The sequence below is a fragment of the Dromiciops gliroides genome, chromosome 5, assembly GCF_019393635.1.
Source record: "Dromiciops gliroides isolate mDroGli1 chromosome 5, mDroGli1.pri, whole genome shotgun sequence".
Taxonomy (NCBI): Eukaryota; Metazoa; Chordata; class Mammalia; order Microbiotheria; family Microbiotheriidae; genus Dromiciops; species Dromiciops gliroides.
Genome location: NC_057865.1, coordinates 54,939,606 through 54,961,556, shown reverse-complemented (window position 1 = coordinate 54,961,556; position 21,951 = coordinate 54,939,606). Strand labels below are relative to the sequence as shown.

The 21,951-nt window shown below is 37.2% G+C and overlaps 1 protein-coding gene across 2 annotated transcripts in view; it reads left to right on the top strand.

Annotated features, from left to right (window-relative positions):
* TRDMT1 (tRNA aspartic acid methyltransferase 1) overlaps positions 1–21,541 on the top strand; it is a 48,153-nt gene extending 26,612 nt beyond the window's left edge. For both annotated transcript variants that reach the window (XM_043967289.1, XM_043967290.1), the window contains exons 2-11: positions 2,514–2,623; positions 6,669–6,745; positions 7,325–7,396; positions 7,894–7,959; positions 11,170–11,239; positions 13,288–13,371; positions 14,555–14,904; positions 17,712–17,769; positions 18,658–18,787; positions 20,925–21,541. In XM_043967289.1, the coding sequence (XP_043823224.1) occupies positions 2,514–2,623; positions 6,669–6,745; positions 7,325–7,396; positions 7,894–7,959; positions 11,170–11,239; positions 13,288–13,371; positions 14,555–14,904; positions 17,712–17,769; positions 18,658–18,787; positions 20,925–21,025 (1,118 nt within the window). In that variant the 3' untranslated portion in view covers positions 21,026–21,541. The remainder of the gene's footprint in view (positions 1–2,513; positions 2,624–6,668; positions 6,746–7,324; positions 7,397–7,893; positions 7,960–11,169; positions 11,240–13,287; positions 13,372–14,554; positions 14,905–17,711; positions 17,770–18,657; positions 18,788–20,924) is intronic.
* The last annotated feature ends 410 nt before the right edge of the window (positions 21,542–21,951 follow it).

Sequence of the window (21,951 nt, the reverse complement as noted above, 5' to 3'; positions counted from 1 at the left end):
ACTAGATGTCAGTATCAGCATACCTGGGTAGCTATCACAGGTGTGATTATGATGAGGTCATCAGTGTTACTCCTGTAGTGAGGTGGAGCAGTGGTTTATAGCTGGGCAGTGCCCATTTATAAGTATGTATGTTGCTTAATTGGTATATGATTTAATTCAAGTGTTTAACTAAGTTCCTGCTGGGTGCTCAGCTAGGATAGCTAGATGGCACAATAAGGTCCTGGGCCTGGAGTGAGGAAGACTCAATCTTTCAGAGTTCAAATTCGACCTCAGACATTTACTAGCTGTGTGACCCTGGGCGAGTCACTTACACAGTTTGCCACCTTTTCCTCATCTGTAAAAATGAGTAGGAGAAAGAAAGGGAAAACCACTCCAGTATCTTTGCCAAGAATATCCCAAATGGGGTCAGGTAGAATAAGACACAGCTGAAATGACTGAATGACAAAAGTGCTCAGTATACTGGTGTTATTAGGTGTTAGAGAAGAGACAAAGGTTGGGGAAGAGAGATGTCTTCCCTTGGAGATCTCTAACTTTTTAAGGAGATCTTTGATTTCCTATTAAAGCTCACCAATATCAGAAGTCAGTTCTTTGATAAAAAGGGCAGCTGAGTCAGCATCACTTATGTCTTTTCATATCTATTTCTTATCACAAAATATTTTAAAAGTAAGCGTTAGGTTTTGATTTGCCAACATTTTTTTATGTTCCTCTTATCAATGCAGTTACTAATCTGGTTATTGAAGCAAGAATCCATTTTCTTTACTGGAAAGAGGTTTTTTTTTGTTATTGGGTTTTTTTTTTGTTTGTTTGTTTTTTGGGTGAGGCAGTTGGGGTTAAGTGACTTGCCCAGGGTCACACAGCTAAGTGTTAAGTGTCTGAGGCCGAATTTGAACTCAGGTCCTCCTGAATCCAGGGCCGTTGCCCTATCCACTGCGCCACCTAGCTGCCCCTGTTATTGTTGTTTTTAAAATGCAGATTTTTTTTTTTTTTAATTTGGGAAGCAATTGGGGTTAAATGACTTTCTCAGAGTCATACATCTAATGTCTGAAGCTGGATTTGAATTCAGGTCCCCTTGACTCCAGGGCTGGTACTTTATCCGCTGCATCACCTAGCTACCCCAGGAATTTTTTTTTTTAAACATACTCTTGGGAATTTTTGTCATTAGCTGATCTTAGAGTCACACACACAGGAAGACATAAAGTTTGTTATTGATTATTGAATGGATTAAGTGCCATAGGTTGGATTTCCAACCCCTTTGAGAGAAACAAAGGTCACATATCACTAGCCATCAGGCAAACTCAATTTTGCTGAATACCTAAGGGAATGAAAGCATCTAAATGATGTTGAAAACTGAATATTTTCTTAAGAAATTATCTTAAACTTACTCCATAAAAATTTTATTCAATGCAAGGTACAGTTTGGTCATTAGGGATGATCTTGAACTGAAGGTAATTCTTAAAGTGAGTTCAGACAGAATAAAGAAAAACCCATGATTATACAAACTAATCTTTGAGTACTCATTTTGTGCATCTTTGTGCCATAGTTAGCTTTCTTGGTTATTGCTGCAGGATCTCTCCCAACTGCCTTTTTAACTCAAATAATAACCTCAAAATGAGTTTTTTGTTTGCTTGTTTGTTTTTTAGGAAAGTAATAGATAGCTTTGTAACCAGCTTGAAATTGGAAAGAGAGGTAGCAACCCAAGATACACAAATGGAAATGTTATGCTTTCCAGTGAGAGGTATATACAAAACAAAAGGAACCCACGTGTCTAAGCAGAGCACCCAGGCACCAACTCAGACCATTGATCCCCCTTTCTTCTCTCTAGTTATTCATGGTTATCCTCTAAACATGGTTGTTTCTGAATATGGATTTTTTTCAGGCCCATTTTCTTGGTGGGTCTGCACTTTCAGGTTTTGTTTCAAGGTGCCTCTGACTTCTAAATACTTCTAGATGGTTTATATTGGCCCGCTACCAAATTATGGTACTGAGATATGAGATGATTAAATGTCTCATGATGTGTTGCCTTTTCATATGCTTACGAAGTTAACTCCTCTATTTGACTGTCAGAGAAAAAGTCAGTGAAACACCCTTCCATTTAGCTTTAGCTTCCTTTTATCTTCTAGTTTCTTTTATAGTGGGAATGTCTAGAATGACACAATTCAGTTCCTTCACTCAGTCCATTTGATGATTAGTAGACAAAGATTTCACATTTCACACACCAATAGGGAAGTTTTGTTTGCTGACTTACCATAGCTGTTGTTGGGACCACACTTGAAGCTCTTCCAGCTTAGTAGATAGAACTTTCCAGAGTTCATGCACCATTGCTAGAGCCTCCGAGAATCTCCTTGACACTAAGAGGACTTTGTGGAGTTGACAAACTATTCGTGTGTCATCTGACTATGGTTAAAAGTACTAGTTATTTTATTGTATCTTTGTATTGGACAAAATGCCATTCCCTTCTGCTTCCTCTTTTTAAACAATAGAGTATCTTCTAAATGCTTAATTTATCATTGCAGACAGCTGCGTATCTGCAGAAGTGGTAGCTGCTATTGATGTGAACACTATCGCAAATGAAGTGTACAAGCATAACTTTCCTGATACACCATTATGGGCCAAAACTATTGAGGTGAGTGGTGATTATTGTCATTTTAATAAATATGTAGCATAGAAAGTATGTTTGTCACTTTACAAAATGTGGGCCACACAGTCTGTGACTAATACTGTTTTAATTCAAGGACATCCATCCTTATAGAAAGGGAGGGAGGACTAAAGGCAAATGATTTCAGCTTGGGGTGAGAGAGAGAGACAGACAGACAGACAGACACACACACACACACACACACATGCACACACACACACACATACATTGCTTAGGAATGCTCTATTTTGATTATTTGCATGTGTGATTCTGTGACCGTTTCCTAGTACTTTCTACTTAGAGGGTTGGAAAAGAAACCCTCGATTCAGGCCACCACCTAAGGTACATCCCAGAATCCTGCAAGAGCAGGAACAAGGCAGTGCTGAGGAAACCCTTAGCCCAGCACCTTGTAATGATACCTGAGGGGGCAGCCAACTGAAAATGTCGTGAGTGTCCTGGACGATACTAAGCGAGTCCCTCAGAGACTTTTTTAGACCCAACAGAAAGTTATAGAACACTTCTCTCAGGTAATATGGGTATTTCGGTGCATCACACATTTTCTTTTGGGGGGCATTTGGGACAAAAGGGCCTCTCCTCTCTGCAGTGGGAGATGGTGGGCAAACAGCCTTGGGGTTGGGGGGAGATGAGGATTTCCTGTTAGGAGCTTAGAGTATTACTGGGGGTCAACTGCAGACCTTGGGAAGATTTTTCTCCTCATTCCTTTATATTACAGGGGTGGCAGAAGAGGAGAGGGAGTGATTTCCTGCTTTTGGGAGGAGTATTTAGGGGCATCAAGAAGAAGCCGTGTGCACATGTCTGGGCTTTGAGTGGGGTGGAAACTGCCTTGTGTGTGAGAGTGTGAGTATGGAGCATGATTGGAGAGGACGTGATTAGGGGGTGTGTGTCTGTTGAATATGAGAGTGTGTAGAACTTGTGAGCTGTAGTTGTGCCTTGTAGGAGTCACCTGACTGTGTTTGGGGCGAGAGTTAGAGCTGTTAGCAAGGGCCTCATGGGTCACCATGGAGCTCTTGCACCTGTGGGCGTCATGGCTTCTCAGAAGTGAGCATGGGGCCGGGCCTGTGGCCTTGTTGCTAGTAATACCACCTCTGTTCTCCTGCCCTAGGGACACACGTGTACCATGTGCCAGTATGTGGTGAACTGTGATGAAAACCCTAAGAGAAAATTTTGTCTAGTGTAACCTATAGTGACTGGGGACATATCGGAACTCACCTGGGTTTCTGGAGGATGTGTTGGGAAGGGGGTGTCATGAAAGACCAAACCAGTTCAAGATCAAGAAGTGAAAGAAAGGGGCAGCTAGGTGGCGCAGTGGATAAAGCACCAGCCCTGGATTCAGGAGGACCTGAGTTCAAATCCAGCCTCACACACTTGACACTTAGTAGTTGTGTGACTGTGGCAAATCACTTAACCCTCAGTTCCCTCTCCGCCCACCCCCTCCCCCCCCAAAAAGTGAAAGAAGCCAAAGAGTCTTAGATTTTTCAGGAGCCTCAGAACTGCCTATTGTAAGGACGATTTTCCAGAAGAGAGTCAGAAGACACTAAATATGGAGACTATCAATTAGTATGACGAACAACGAAATTTATTGTCTTAATAGACAGGAAGTGATCTGTTGCTAGTCTTGTGAGAAATAATCATTTGTATGTAGTCAGGTGCTCAGATGGTTAGAACAAAAGTCAGTAAATGTTCTCAGTAGAAGAAAGGATAAAGAGGTACAACAGAAGATTATAGCAGGCTGGCTATATCCTGTTTAAATAAGATGTTAATTACAAAATGGAAAGTGTACAAAAGTAAAGACCTTGTCTCAGTGACCATTTCCTAGATAATTTTGACAGATGTAAAACAATCACTATAAGGCAGCAGCTGAAGGGCCCCAGAAATTGCCTCATTTGGCTACTATTCTTCTTGTTAACTGGAAAGACACAGTACCCAAGGGCAAAACCAGTCTGGAGCACAATGCCGCTTGCAAAGCCTTATGGAGGATGAAAGAAGCCCACGAGCAGAATCACACAATAAAACAATAAAGAGCAGTTGAAGAGAAAATGAGCCTTCATGTGGGGTTCATGGACCCTTGCGGTAATCTGGCGAAGCCCACAGACTAACACGCCACCAGAAGGGGCCCATAAAGAGGTCCATGATTCAGATATGTCTTATGAGATGGAATTTGATCTTTGCCCTTTTCACCATTGTCCTCTCCGCTAGTTCATCATTGTATGGGTGGGCACTAGGACCCACCCCTTCCTCCTGTGCTGTCTCCCAGATATGTTTCCTGTGCACAGTTGGAGATCACCAGCTCTTCCCTTGAAGACCTGGCATGTACCAACTCATTACCCACAGTGGAGAAACAAAGCATGAAAGATACACATTGCTCAGATCATGACGTGCAGCTGGCTGAATGAGTCTGTCCATATGTGCATAACAGGAACTGCCGAAAGACAATGAGCTTGGCCCAGGATCCAGTAGGAAAAGGAAATGAAATTGGTTCACATTTGTCAAATTGCACAGGCTTTCACTGACCCAAACGGTGCATCCTCATAAAAGCCCCTCTTTTAAACGCAAACATTCTCTTGGTGTTACACTATGCATATGAATTGTGGAACAGCATGATGTTAAAAGAAACAAAATGGAAACAACCAAAGAATGATGGAATGGGGTGTGTGTGTGTGTGTGTGTGTGTTTGTGAGAAGTTTTGTGTAAGAAACATTATGAAAGGAAAGGTTTGCCAGAAATGAAAATGGGTCATGAATCAAGAATAGGACAACAGATGATATGTTGATGATCTTGAGATGTTAAAAGACAGGAAAAAGAGCATCCAGTGAACTGGGCATATTTACAGAATAAAAAAAATGGCATTTGTAGAAAGAGTGTCCTCACTAACTGATGGAATCAGAGATTCATCCCAAGTACCAAAAGCAGAGAAGGTAACTGCAGAACCTCTGAATAGTTCTGTGGGTGGTGGTGATTAGAGAAATCGAACAACCTGGTTTCTTTTTCTGCCTTCTCCCCATAATCTGGTTCCTTTCTCATCTTTAAGATATTTTTAAGGATGGCTAAAAGTTTAGTGTCACTTGTCACATATAGTTCAGTGGAAAGAGTTGGCACTGTTTAATCTGAAGAAGAAAAGACTCAGGGACGGAGGGCAGGAAGAAGAGCATCCTGTGGGTGATGAGGCTGCTGAGATGACCTAGTCACAATGCTGGTGGCAGCAGGGCTGAATCTGAGCTCAGCAGCTTGGACACAGAACCACATTGTCTTTCCATTTTTTATAATGCATTTTGAAATCCAAAATGCATTTTCTTTTTTTTTGTTTGTTTTTGTTTTTGTTTTTTGCAGGCAATGGGGGTTAAGTGACTTGCCCAGGGTCACACAGCTAGTAAGTGTTAAGTGTCTGAGACTGGATTTGAACTCAGGTCCTCCTGAATTCAGGGCTGGTGCTTTAACCATTACGCCATCTAGCTGCCCCCAAAATGCATTTTCAAATTTAAACACTAAATTCAAGTAATTATAAAATAAGTTCCTCACTTCTGGCTCCACTGGGTACAGACAGCCAGAGCAAAAAACAAATTATTGGAGGAGGTGCTGGAGCTGGAGTCAGTGGACCATGGTTCTAGTTGAAGTTCTGCTGGGGTCAGCTTTTGTGACTTTGGGCAAGTTGCTTAACTTCTTTGCACCTCAGTCATGTCATCCGTCAGCTATGGATGATGCCACCTGTACTGTGTCTCTTGTGGAATTCTTTCTTTCTTTCTTTCTTTTTTTTGGTGGCGCATTGAGGTTTAAGTGACTTGCCTAGGGTCACATAGCTAGTAGGTATCAAGTGTCTGAGGTAACATTTGAACTCAGGTCCTCCTGAATCTAGGGCTGGTGCTTTATCCACTGCGCCATCTAGCCGTCCCCTCTCTTCTAGAATTCTTGTGAAAATCCAGTGCATAGGAAAGTGCCTAGCAAAGTATAAAGTTAGCATGCTACTTTCTCTTTTCCTTCGTTGTTTAAATCATGTCTATTCTGTTAAATCATCTAGGGAATTACACTGCAGGAATTTAATCAACTATCCTTCAATATGATTTTAATGAGTCCTCCATGTCAACCATTCACAAGGTAGGTATAATAAATAATTTCTTACTGGGGAGGATACTTATGAAATATATATTTTTTCTTATGAAATATTTTTATAAAGGATAAGATACTTTATATAGATACAATTCGTTATATTCACAAGCCTTTATTCTGTTATGTAATCAAGTGAATTATGCATGGAATGAAAATATGGGCCACCATGTCCTAATATTTACCCATTTTTATAACTATTGCTTGATGGCCTGTTCTTAAGTAGCCCACCTTACTATGTAATGTGATTTTTTGTGTGGGTAGCCTGCATAATAAAGAGCCTGGCTATAGTGAAAATTCCTTTCCAAAGCTCATTTGTAAGACAGTTATTTAGAATTCAGAGTGTGTTTTTCCATAGAAACATTTCTCTGACAGGTAGCTGGCTTCTCAGAACAAATCACAAACTCCGGTGTGGTTTATACTTCAGACCTTTTGAATATTAAAGAATTTGAAATGGGGAAGCATGCTAATTTCTATTTTTTTAAAACTTAAGTTCACAGAGCTAATCATGATTTTCAGAATGATTTATGATGTTAATTTTCTCCATACATGTGTTCTTTATCTCTCTAGAATTGGCCTACAGGGAGATGTGACTGATCCAAGGACAAAGAGTTTCCTGCACATTCTTCATATTCTTCCAAGGTATAGCCTTAAATTTCTGCAGAGTCTTCTGTGAAGTGTGGAAACTTGTGATTTGGCTGAATGTGACATTTACTTTCATTTTCTCCAGATAGAGATTTAACTTGGGAGCTGGAAGGCATCTTAAAGCTCACCTTGTTCAGCTGTCTCCTTTTACAGATTTATGAGGTCCACAGAGATTAAGTATTAAAACCCATTGTCATATAGTAAGTTAGTTGCAGAAACAAGACTAGAACCCAGATCTCTGTCTCTTAGTCTGTTGTTTTATACCATAATCTCTAACGTGGATTTGGTTTAAATTTGCTTCTGGAATGATAATTTGACTGAGACCTGTTCATTTCCCACAGGGTACATGAGTAATGTCTTTTCTGACTTTTTAAAGCATTAGTAATGAATTCTTTCTACTTTGGGAATGATCTGAAAAATGCCTTTCCTAAATAATAGTGTGAATTTTGTTCCTTTTTGTAATATAATTGACAAAAAAACCCTTTTCCTTGCAGGCTACAAAAATTACCCAAGTATATCCTCTTAGAAAATGTTAAAGGATTTGAAGTGTCTTCTACCAGGTAAAGTATATGTTTTCCTTGATTGTATTTCAAACTCAGTTGTCCTTCAGTATCAGAAGATACTAAAATGGCAACTTTAGAAATAAGTAACTTCAGATGCTGAAATATAATATTTGTGTAGATATAAAATAGGACCTCAGTTCTTACTTTGGCTAACTCTTAATAAAAAAGTATTAAATCTTTTGTCATGTGTCTACTGAATCTTTCCATTTTCATTCTGATCATATTTCATGAAATATTGCCCTAATCAATGTGTTTCAAATAATATCATTCACTCCATGTAACCAAACTCTGCCTGCATATTGTGAAATCAAAACCATAATGCTTAATATTCAAGCATGGTCAGAGCAGCTAGAGGATCAGTCCTGTGTTGGGGGATGATTTGGATCCATTTCCTGCCTCTGACCCATACTGGCTGTGTGGACAAGTCACTCCCTATCTCAGTGTCCCAGACACCTCTCTGAAATTTTAATTTGCAGATGAGTTGTCAGTACGAATCACTGAAGAGATTTTCCACATCAGGGAGCTCCCCAACTCCAAGAAAATCATTGATCTGGACCAAAAAACTTCAGGCCACGTGATGGAACCAATGAACTCACTTTAAATACAAAATTAAAACTGCTAAAATGCAAACAATTAGGTACTGATGTCATATAAAGAACAAAGTAATGGCTACCTACCTTTATGGAAAGCAATTAAAATACTTAAACTCCATTCATTTAAGAGGCATTTTCCCCCCCAAAACTAGTCATTTGCCTTCAGTCTCCCAGTGTCTAAAATAGTGTCATAAATGAAGTAGCCCTTAGAAAATGTTTGTGGATTTCATTAAATGGATGACTCAGCCTTAGTTTAATAGTCCAACTTTGCTGCTTCCTAGCAGAGTGCCCTCTTAACCTCTCTGGACCTTATTTCCTCATATACACATTATAAGTGTGGAACTATATCAAGGGCTCTGAGGTCATGGACAAAAACATCATATATTCATTTTCACTAACCTTTTGTTGTCTACACAGCAACGAATGTCTTCTTTAGAAGTAGAAAGTTGCTCAATTAGAATTCGGGTTATTTAAAGATGTTTTTTGACCTCTAGTTAGGGGGAAATGAACCCTACTGCAGTGCAGTTAGGGAGAGCCACTTAGAATGCTTTATTATTATCCTGGACTCTGGGACTCCTCTTGATAGATTTCCCTTTTGACTAATGCTTGTAACTGTGTGTCTCTACTCGCTCTTTCCCTTCAGCAGGTCTCTTGGTTCTTTCCAAAGTAATAAATGAATTCCAGCCCTCCTCAATAACATTTCTGCCACCATACTAAGCTGATGTTTTGCAGTGACAGAACCCTTCATTGGAAACAGTATTTTGTATAACCCTTGGAATAAGACCTTTTGAAATTAAAAAAAAAAAATTGCTATTGATGACACCAGATAACAAGGAGATAAACTACTTATATATCATCAGATTAAATTTATTCATAATCTAAAATATTCAAACACACTTAATGAGAAGTGTGCAATTATTTGTCCATCTTTCTCTTTTATTTTTTATTATTTGTCTATAAGAAGTTTTATTGCCTGGAAATGAAATGCTCTTGGAGGTAATAGCTCACTTTAAAAGATGATTCAGAACCATTTAAGTTTTCTCCTTTACCTATATAAGCCAGTATTTGAGAGATGTACCATTTAATTTTCACTTTTAAAATTCAAGGTTTTCATTCATAAATTTACTTGTTTATAAGTGCATTATTTTTTCCAGAACCATAGAACTATTTTTTTAAAAATTTGGTTAGTCAGTTAAGTTTGGTATTAATTAACAATGACTTAAGTAGTATTAGATGTCAAGCACTGGGCTAAATACTGAGCGTTCAAAGAGTGAAATAGCCTTTAGTCTTTTTTTTTTTAAGTTTTTTTGGGGGGCAGGGCAAATGAGAGTTAAATGACTTGCCCAGGGTCACACAGCTAGTAAGTGTCAAGTGTCTGAGGTTGGATTTGAACTCAGATCCTCCTGACTCCAGGGCCGGTGCTCTGTCCACTGCGCCACCTAGCTGCCCCCCTAAATAGCCTTTAGTCTTAAGGAGCTTACATTCTATTGTGGAAATATCTTAAGTGTGTGCAAGATATATATATTTTTTTACTGTACTATGATTTCATGGGGAACTACTGGTCAAGAGTTTCCTCTGGTACTCAAGCTAGGTTCATAAATCTTTGTTTCATCATTATAGCCTTGATTCATTTCACTTAATTCCTTTTTCAGATTTCTCAGTTTTATCTTATCCTTGATGAAGACTGGTTAAAACAAATTCCATATAAAAACCTCAAAGTATAAATGGTTGTTATTTGCACACATTGTATATAGAGGAAGACTATAATCATCTGAGCATCCTGCATTATTGAAGTAATTTAGTGATTTAGCATGAACCAATAAGAAGTCAGTTTTTTGATCATTTGATTGATTATAACCAGTCTTCAGTGGTTATCTAGACCATCTGAGCCCAGCGTGCATAGCCAGCACAGACAATTAAAGCAGGTGTGTTGGCTTTAGACACTCGGTTGCTATTACAATGTTTTCCTTTGTGAAAGGCTGGGGATTGCTTCACAGCATCCAATGCCATGCAGTGCAGAGAAATTCTGATTACCAACATTAATTATTCATATCCTTGAAGAACTAGTGTGTTTATATTGCTATAATTTTATTACAGAATTATTCTGAGTGCCCTTCTCCGATGCCTCATTGTAGCCTGGTGGTGACCTTGGATTCTGTATGGCTCTTCCAGTAGAGGGTTAGCTCTGGGAAGGCCAGCGAGCCTAGAAACGCTTTCATTTTGAGCTCAGTACCAGACTCTGTGTCTGTCATCTGAGAAACCAGCCTACATAGGTTCATATGGCTCACTGTCACCTTGGCCACGGGGAAATGAGTTTTACACAATGACTCTTAAAGATCGTTTATGGAGTCGTAGGAGGATTCAAATCTGCGTTGGTGGAGGCAGGTTCACTGAATTATAGATGCATTTTAGATTGGAGCCTAGCTTTGGAAAAGGTCATCATAGTGGACCAGCCCTGAGGTCATGGCACAACAATCCTACCCAAAACATTTAACTTTTTATCAAAGAACTTTCATGGAGACACAATTTTTATTTTAAATAAAGTTCTGTGTTTAATATGAGGTCTACAAATATATTGCATAATGAAGTAACTTTAAAAAACATTTTTCCCCAGAGGTCTTCTTGTGCAAACACTAGAAAATTGTGGCTTTAAATACCAAGAATTCCTCTTATCTCCAACGTCTGTAAGTAACATTTATAAAGACCTTTGTTTACTATAGCTTGAAGGCTTTTATTCCAGGAATTTGGTTCAGTCAATAAAATTTATACTTTATAGACTGTTCTTCTAGGTAATGCTATACTTTTTGACCTTCTTAGTGGTACACACATATGGTCTTGCCTGTTCATATCTTTTCACATTCCTGTATATATTTTATGCGTGCATTTGTGTATGTTGCATGTATACATACTTTTTTTTGAGAAATAAGTTACATATTTTTGTAGCTTATGTTCTGTTCATTCAGCTACTACCAAATAACTGCCAAAGTGCCTAAAACAGGCAAAGTACATGTAATCTCTCTTTTTTAATCCATCTGGGATATAGGAGGTATTGCTGTTTACTAAAAGTGGTTTTAAAATATGGTTTAATTGTATGATTCCAGAAATAGTATTGTAAAATCTTTGTCATATTTTAAAATAATGACATATAAAACTGATCATATCAAATGATAATACTGATAATTTACTGTCAGATCATGCCTTTATAATCTAAAAAACCAAACTTCCTTCTTTTGGATTAAGGAAATTTCCACCCCCCTCTTAATAGTATTTTGGTTTTTTCCAGTTACATGTAAAGATAGTTTTCAACATTCATTTTTGTAAGGTTTTGAATTCCAAATTTTTCTCCTTCCCTTTCCCCTCCCCCCAAGACAGCAAGCAAACTGATATAGGTTATACTTTACAATCATGTTAAACATATTTCCACATTAATCATTTGTAAAAGAAGAGTCAGAAGAAAAGGGAAAAATCATAAGAAAGAAAAAAACAAAAAGTGAAAATAGTATGCTTCAATCTGCATTCAGACTTCCTAGTTCTTTTCCTGGATGTGGAGAATATTTTCCATCATGAGTCTTTTCAAATTATCTTGGATCATTGCATTGCTGAGAAGAGCTAAGTCCATCGTAGTTGATCATTACACAGTGTTGCTGTTATTATGGACAATGTTCTCCTGGTTCTGCTCATTTCACTCAGCATCAGTTCATTTAAGTCTTTCCAGGTTTTTCTGAAATCTGCCTGCTCATCTTTTGTTACAGCATAGTAGTATTCCATTACATTCATATACGACAACTTGTTCAGCCATTCCCTAGTTGATGAGCATCCTATCAATTTCCACTTCTTTTCTGGCAGATTTTTGATAGGCCACAGATTTCCTTATCCCCCTCCTCCCAATGTGCCATTATTGTTTGTTTTGCCTTGTTATTTACTTTTTGTCCTCATCTCCATATGTTTTCACATTACTCAGTTCCCTGTTATGGAAATGAAGGGAATAGATACATTTAAAAATAGCTAATTTATTAAGCTAGTAATAAATTTTGAAAATAGGTGATGTTAAATCTCTAAAAGTATTTTAAGATGTCTCACTTCATATCTCACTACTTTCAAATTTCTACAACATAGTGACAGTTTTATTGAATAAAATTCGTTAATAAATGAAAAGCCAAAAATTGGCTTATGTTGAATTTATAAGAATTTATATAGAATACATAAGAATGTATAATTTACATATATAATATTATAGATAGTATATATGATATAGCATATATATTACATATAAGAATATATAAGAATTTATAGCTGAAAAGTACTGTAAAGATTATTTAATCCAAATGTATTTGAATTTCATTTACTCAGACTAGAAAAATATCAGTATTTGAGTATGATTTTACTTAGAAAGGCTGAGTTGCAGAGAAGAAGCTAATGAAACCACTGGTCCAGTCCCTGCCCCGATCCTTACTTATATATTTTCTTGATATACTCCACAATGAAAATGGCATTCTGGAAGAATATTTACTGAGAGTAATCCTCCTCTCCATCGGTTGAATATAAGAGCAAAAATTTAGAAGGATTGAAAAATTTCTTCTGCAAACCAACAGCTACATTTAATACTATGAGAAGGAAATTGTATGCTTAGAAGACTTAAACAAATCTAATTAAATTTAGTTATTTTGATGTATATTTTTAATTGAAATTGAAATTTGATTGTATCTGACTAATTGATATGTTTTGTTTGTAGCTTGGCATTCCGAATTCCAGACTACGTTATTTTCTTATTGCAAAACTTCAGTCAGAACCATTACCATTTCAAGTTCCTGGTCAGGTATTGCTTTCTATTTTTTTCCTGTTTATTTAGTTATTTATTTATTTTTTGGCTGGGCAATTGGGGTTAAGTGACTTGCCCAGGGTCACACAGCTAATAAGTGTCAAGTGTCTGAGACTGGATTTGAACTCAGGTCCTCCTGAATCCAGGGCCAGCGCTCTATCATTGCACCACCTAGCTGCCCTGTGTTCATTTATTTTTAAAGTATTCTGTGTTGAGTCAAATTAGTTCTATGGACACCTCTGACCTTCTTCCCTTTCCTCATACCAGTTAAGTCTTAAAATGATCATACTCTTTCTCCTTAGTTTCTGTGATGTCTTAGCTGGTTAACTCAGATGATTAAATCATGCTAATAATGAAAATGAAATCAGCTGGGGCCTGTGGCTTGTAGATCTCTAATAGAACCTTTGATCATGGTGGTTTCCAGGTGAGAGATGAGATGGCAAGATTGGGCCTGTGAAACTTCAAGTCTGTACCTCCAAAGAGAATTCAAAACACATGTCTAGTAGGATAATCTTATTTCATATGTGAAAGACAGCCTTTCTATCCCTTATGTCATGATAGTACATAAATTTGGCAAAAGCAGTGGTATGGGGTCAATTCTGTGAGTAAAACATAGAAAAATATTCCAGCCAAAGCAATTTTTAATTTTTTATTGAAAACATTAAGTAGTATTAGAAGAGTGCTTGTATTTTCTTTTACAAATGAACCTTTATAAAATGATCCAGATTTTGCAGAAATAATTGAGCTGTTTGGAAGTTGTTACAAGCCCTAAGGGAGTTACATGCAATAAATACCCACTGGGTGTAAAAAGAACTTTTCTTCTTTCCATTGCTATTTTTCCTTTTGTACAGGGAAATGATCCAGTTCTTTTTTAACAAAACCTTTGGTCCAAAACCCATTTTCAATAAGTTGCTTTTCCACAAGTAACTGCTGCTAGACTTTGCTGGACAGTTTTTCCTCTTTACCGAGTGAGAGAATAATATCCTTATATTCTACATTATCTGACTACATATGAAGATGGAGGATAAATTGTTTCCATGTGATGTGTCCCATTACAGTGTATCATTTTTAAGGCAAATTCTTAAGTCACCGGAGTAATTACTCTATAAATTCATTGGGCATCAGTCACTGATTTGTCTCTTATTTTTTAAAATTTTTGCATCTTTTTATTTCATATCAGGTATTGGTTGACTTTCCCACAGTTCAATATGCAAATTCATCAAGGCACGCAGTTATCATAGATGTGGGGAGAAACAGCGAAGAGAGGAAAATCGAACCAAACCCTCACTGTGATGGCAACACACAGTGTTCTGGGAAAGAGACATTCCTTTTCAAACTGGAAACTGCAGAAGAAAGAGAGAGAAAACTTCAGCAGGACAGTGATCTCTCTGTTCAGATGTTAAAAGATTTTCTTGAGAATGATGATGATATGAGTCAGTACTTTTTGCCACCAAAGGCCTTGTTACGCTATGCTCTTCTGTTAGACATTGTTCAGCCCACTTGTAGGCGATCGACATGCTTTACAAAAGGGTAAGCTTTAAAAAGACTCTATTGATGGTCAAAAATATCTTGGTCTTATTCGCCCTAGCTCCTTTAATTACCCTTCAAACAAGTGTCATGTTTTGGAAATGTTTCTGTGAGAATTAATTTTCTCTAATTGCTTACTTTCTGGTCTAATGGGACATGAGTGAAAATTTCTTTTGGCAGAACATTATGTGCACAACCCACAAAAATGCTTGTGAAGGACAATGCCATTTGTTTGGTGACCTTCAGAGGATCTTAATTACTCATGGCAGGAATGGGATTTCTATAGATGGTTGGATGACTGAAGCCCTTAACTCCCTTCTTTTCATTGTGCCTTGAAGTAGTTACAAAGATTTATATCTGTTAAGTCCATGCACCATTAAAACAAAACCCTCCTGATCGTATTATTTTTAATAAGAACATTGTGGAGATAGAATTGAAAAGACTCGCTATGTAGTTGTTTGTAGGACTGAGGCCAGGGTCAAAGAGATCCATGAGAATGGTGCCATTAGGTGATGTAGCCAATAGACTTGATGTATTGTGGTCAGAGATTCACTCTGTGCTATTACATATGTGGTAGGGATAGACTTTGGCAGCATACTTTATGACCTAAATAATTTATAATGTATAATAAAGTAGGAATGTACTCAAAATAGCTCGCGGGGCAGCTAGATGGCGCAGTGGATAGAGCACTGGCTCTGGAGTCAGGAGTACCTGAGTTCAAATCTGGCCTCAGACACTTAACATTCACTAGCTGTTTGACCCTGGGGAAGTCATTTAACCCCAATTGCCTCACTAAAAAAAAAAAAGAAAGAAAAGAAAAACAAAATAGCTCGCACAGGCTTACAGTAGCTGATTGTTAAATTTTTATTAACTTATACCTCAAACATCTCCAAACACTGCAAATTAGGGTTTGATTTATAGTTCTGTTGCTTGTTTAGACTTAAGAAAGTGATGGAGAAGATGTTAATAATGCAGGTTACAATTAAAAGTGTGTCATGTGTACATTTTTTTCCTAGAGAGTTGGTTGTTATACATTTACCAGCACACTCCTGGCTGAACCCTCCCATGTGTGATTTCTCCCTAGTAAGCTTCTTGAGAGCAGGAGTTGTCTCTCTTCTCTAGCACTTATTTAGCCTAGTGCTTTGCACATGGAAGTGTTCAGCGAATGCTTTATTCATTCATTTATCATGAAATAAGTGTCATGAAGCTGAAATCAATTTGAACAAATCACTTTGTGTTTCAGTAAGATCTATATTCACTGTCATTATTTTGACAACCCTTAATGAATGTTATGGAATATGGTGGGATATGTGGGTGTTTTCAAGCAATCTTGGGTATATAAGATACAATGTGGACATTTAAAACAGTTCTAAAAGTATTAGATTATAATGTTGGGAAAGTTTGAATAGAAGGGCTTTGTGCATTTTCCTCTTGTGATTTAATTTTGTTTATTTATTTATAATTTCTCCCAAGTTACATGTATAAAGAAATTTTCACGTCAGTTTTTAGAACTTTGTGTTCCAAATTCTCTTCCTCCTTCTGGGAGCACCCCATGGCCTTAAGAACTCAAGCAATTCAATATAAGTTATACATGTGCAATCATGCAAAACATTTCCACATTAGTCAGGTCGTGAAAGAAAACAGACCAAAAAACTGTAGAAAGAGGAACAAACAAAAAAAATTATACTACCGTCTGTATTCAGATACCATCAGTTCTTTCTCTGTAGATGGATTCCATTTTTTATAAGTCCTTCTGATAGCATCCCTGTCTTATAGCACAATAGTGTACCATACTAATCTCATCCCACAGTTTGTTCACTTCCCTAATTGATGGACATCACCCCAATTTTGAATTCAACATATTTTTATTATTTTTAAAATCTCTTTTAGTATACCAACTTAGTAGTGGTATTGCTAGGTCGAAGAGTATGTATGGTTTTGTATCCCCTTGGCCATAGTTCCAAATTGCTCTACAGAATGTTTGAATCAGTTTACAACTTTACCAAGAGTGTGTTAATGTCTCATTTTCCCCATATCCCCCATAACATTAGTCATTTTCCTCTGCTGTCTTTTTATCCAATCAAATAGGTATGAGGTAATACTCAGAATTGTTTTGACCTGAATCTCTCCAGTCAATAGTGAGTTAGAGCATTTTTTTTATATGGCTACATGTGGCTTTGATTATTTCATACTCTACTCCGTATGCTCTTTCTTCTTTTATGTGAGATACTTTACCCCTTTCCACCTCTCCCTTTCCCTTTCTCCCAGTTTTTTGGTGAGGCAATTGGGGTTAAGTGACTTGCCCAAGGTCACACAGCTAATAAGTGTTAAGTGTCTGAGGCCAGATTTGAACTCAGGTCCTCCTGACTCCAGGGCCAGTACTCTATCCACTGAACCACCTAGCCGCCCCTAATTTTATTTTTAAAAAGATATTATGATTTAATTTTTACTGCAAAATACTTTTTTGGGCTGAGGAGGGGGTGGGCATTTAGGTAGTGCAGTAGATGGAGCACTATGCCTGGAGTCAGGAAGACCTGATTTCAAATCTGGCTTCAGATGCTTACTAGCCGTTTGACTCTGGGCAAGTCACTCAACCCCTTTCTGCCTCAGTTCCTCATCTGTAAAATGGGAACACACTGAAGAAGGAAATGGCAAACCAAGAGTCAGAACACAGTGGAATGACCGAACAACAACAGTATGTTTTCAGTATTGAGATTATTTTATGATTCGTAGATAGAAATTTAGCATTGATCAGTTCTGAACTGAGTAGTTTGCATCCCCACGTATCTGAAGTCATTTCCTTTTTTTAGATATGGAAGCTATGTAGAAGGGACTGGATCGGTCTTGCAAACTGCTGAGGATATACAGGTAATTTATATACATCATCAGGTCTGATCCGAGTCTTTAAACACACCAAAGCATAAAATTCCTAAAGTTTTTAGAGGTGTTTATCTCATGTTTAGTATTATTTTGACACGTCCCTACATAATCTTGAGAAATACCATGGCACAGCAGTGAAAAGACTTGTCTTGGAGTCAGGAAGATGCCAGGCTCTGTCTCTGACATACCCTGACCGTGACACTTTGACACTTCAGCCCTAAATTGCAATGAATTCAATTGAAATCGGACCTACCTTATACTGAATTTTACTCCAAATAGCATCACAGCAAGGTGCATCTTTCTCTGCCCTATTAAAACATCACTAGCAACCTAAATTTACCCTCATTAAAAATGTCATCATAGTTAACTAAGTTTCTAGATCTGATGAGTGAAGTTTAATTAATGCAATCTGTAGCTTAGTTGGTGAAATGTCTGATAGATAGATAGCACAAGCTGGCATGTTCTGTCTCTTAGCTTTGTGAGCTTGATGGGGGCTGCCCACATTTTCCCGTGGGATGATCCCAGATTTTTTTTCCTATGGCTCTTTATCTTGTGGTTGGCAAGAGTTTCCAGTTTTGTGGTTGAATGTTCAAGTAAGAGTATGTCTGAACTTTACAGTAGAAAAATGCCCTGGGCTCTTCAGCACCATGGTTTTGTGTTTTTGGTTTTGTTTTGGTTTTGGTTTTTGGTTTTTTTTTTAGTCTTTGATGGCTTTAATGTGTTTATGGTGCATTTTGGGGTTTTGAGCCATTTTGCCCAATGTGAGACACTTTCTGACCTTATTGATGATAGAAGACATGTCTATAGTCTTCTACAGTATCACATGACAACCTTTGTTAAAAGCATATAACTTTATAATATCTGCGGTGCTTACAGATTGAAAATGTGTACACATCTCTTGAAACATTGTCAGAAGAAGAGCAGCTTATGAAGCTGTCGATGCTTAAACTGCGATATTTTACCCCTAGAGAAATAGCAAATCTTCACGGATTTCCTCCAGAGTTTGGTAAGTAAAATACAGGTAATCTTTGATTTGAATATGTCAAGTTATCCATCTCCGGGATGTGAATTGCTTCAGCCTCCCTTTATTCCCCCCACCTGGGGGGAGAATAGACATTTACATTCATTACTTTTATCGATAAAATTTCTCTTCTCAACCTTGCTTTTAGTTTTAGTTGGGGAACTAATGTTATTTGTATAAAAGGAATGTCTTTTTGATAGCTGTAAGATTAAAAAATGTACACTTTAGTTATTTGAATCACATTTTCAAAAAGCATATTTAATATGGATATGTGTATAGGGGTGTGTGTGTGTGTGTGTATAACTAACTTCCACCAAAGATCTACTTCAGTGCCTCCTGGTATAAAGGTGACCCTAAGTTCTCAAAGGTGGGGTTTTTATCAAATTAGGAAAGCTCAAGGTCAATTGGTTTAGCAGTGGACAGTGTGGCTCTTGTTTGATAACCAGTTTAGCAGAATTCAGGAGAAGCCCATCATCCCAGTGGCTACATTATGATGCATTCAGGGGCACAGAAACTCTCGAAGCCTATCTGCCATTGTAGAGGGGCTGTGATCTGCATTGGTGGAAGGAGTACCCACCCCTACCAACAAAATCACCCGTCACTGAAGTTTGTATATATTTGCATGACAAGATGAATTGTAAAATGATTGATGAATCCTATTACTATTGAATTGCTCATTATACTCATAGTTCGGTCTATTGGCCGCTAATCAGAATTTGATGTATGTTTTGAATTATTTTTCCAATTGCAGCAGTGGATTTGCACAGATCCCATCATGCTATTTGTTTTGGTTCTCTTTGTGACCAGTGAATATATTTCTGAAATATCTGTCCTGCAATATGGGGTGAAGTCCCTTTCTGGAAGTTAGAGTGGAACTAGCTAGACAGTATGAGATTAAACCTGAGATTGTGTTCTTATTCATACCATCTGAACTAACTGATGATTGCCAGTGAGATGTTCTGGGTTTTTTTTTTGTTTGTTTCTAATATTTTAGTTTTTATTTATGTCCAATGTTATGTATCTTCTGACTCGGTCCTACTATAACAAAAGATTATCCCTTGGGATGTTTAAAACAGTCATGTTTATAAACTGGGGTTACTTTGAATTAAATTATAATTGATGAGGTAAATTCTTGTTTGTTTTTTTTGGTGAGGCAATTGGGGTTAAGTGACTTGCCCAGGGTCACATAGCTAGTAAGTATTAAGTGTCTGAGGCTGGATTTGAACTCAGGTCTTCCTGACTCCAGGGCCAGTGCTCTATCCATTGCACCACCTAGGTGCCCTAGGAGGTGAATTCTTACTTCCCAATTCATATTTTTTGAAAAACAGATTCATGATCAGGTTGAGTGATTATGCTGCAATTATAGTTGTCACAAAGTATAATACTTTATCACACTGTACTTTGTCCAAATTATTTTACTTTCAGTAATAGACCCTGAATTATTGACATAAAACAACTTTTTCTGTGACCAGAATTGACTCTGAATACTTTTAAATGAATACCATCTTGTTATTCTTGATGTTCTTTAATTTAATTGACCATTAATTTAAATACTTAATTAGTCTCTCATTGTGTGGCTGCTATAGTAATGTGTGTCCAAAGTGTAATTCCAATATTATGTTAAACTATGGAGCAATCGTCTATGTATAGGCCAGATGTAAAGAAGACATGTCACAGGGTCACAATTAAGATTGAAATGTGGGCCTTCATGTTCTGCAGTGAGAACAAGGCTTTGAATGTGTGCAAACAGGATGGAGGGTGACATAGGATAGGTATGGTAAAGAGGAAGTGATTTGTGGAAGCAGAGCAGGAGAAACAGGCATGAAATATGGCTGCTGGAGGGTTAGTGTGCCCTGAGTAATTGTGACAAAACATTTCTCCTCTTTCATCCTGTAGGAATTACACGAATTGCATTTTTAGAGATCTCATTTGTTAAATTTCATTAGGTCATTTGTATACTTTCCCACCCCTACTTGTAATAAAAAATAGATTGTTTTGTATCTGAAATGCAGTCTTACAAATATTTGTACTTTGATCTCTCTCTCTCTCTCTTTCTTCATCTCTTTGTCTCCTTCTTCCCCTCCTTTCATCCCTCTCCCCCTTTGCTTCTCTCTCTCTCTAGGATTTCCTGAGAAGATAACAGTGAAACAGTGTTACCGCCTGCTTGGGAATAGTCTTAATGTACTTGTAGTGTCCAAACTCATCAAAATATTGCTTGGGTAATTGTGACATACTTCAGGATGATGACATACTTCAGATGTTCAGAAGAGAATGATGAAATTTTTATTTTTTAAATTGTTTTGAACAGAATTCAACCAAAGGGTTAAATTTCTTTTAGAAAGAATTTGAAATATTAGGTTATTTAATATTCATTGTAAAAATATTAATTCAATTTAGAAAATGTTTATTTAAGGACTTAACTATAATCAAAATTCTTGGCTAGATACTGAATTCCACTTCCCTTTAAACTTCTCATAACTATCTACTCTATTTTATAAACTTAAGAGTGTTATTACTCATATTGAATATGAAGAACATATGAATTTGAATATGCAGATGCTAAATATATTTTAAAAGTGTACCCCTTGAAAAAATGAATTAAAGTATAGGTGTCATATAGTGACCATTACACATTTAGGAACATTGATATATTCTAAATAAAAAGACTTCTATTCTACATGAATAGTTCATCTGAATATGTGGGAACATATTTTTTAAATGTGTTTAGTAATGTAATTGATAACGTACTTATTTTTGTATGTTAAATAAAGATAAGTTGTTTAATCTGTATTATAATTTTTGTTTCCTGAGGTATTAATTGTATTTCTTAAAAGCATTGTCACATGTTTCCTTCACAACCTAGTTTCTTTTCAACTGCTTGTAATCTGATTTCTCTTTCTACCTGTCTGCTGAAACTGTTCTTTCAAAATTTACAAATGAAGAATCATTGTATACTGAAACGATTGATGAATTTGGAGCCAACAGACCTGAGTTCAACTCCTACTTCTGCTACTTAATACCAGGATATCTTCTTCCATTCTCTCTATCTCAAAACCCCTTGACATCATCTTCCACTCTTACTTCCTTTCCTCTAGTCTCTGACAAAGAGGTGACCCTCTTCATTGACAAGACCAACCCTTGTACATGTG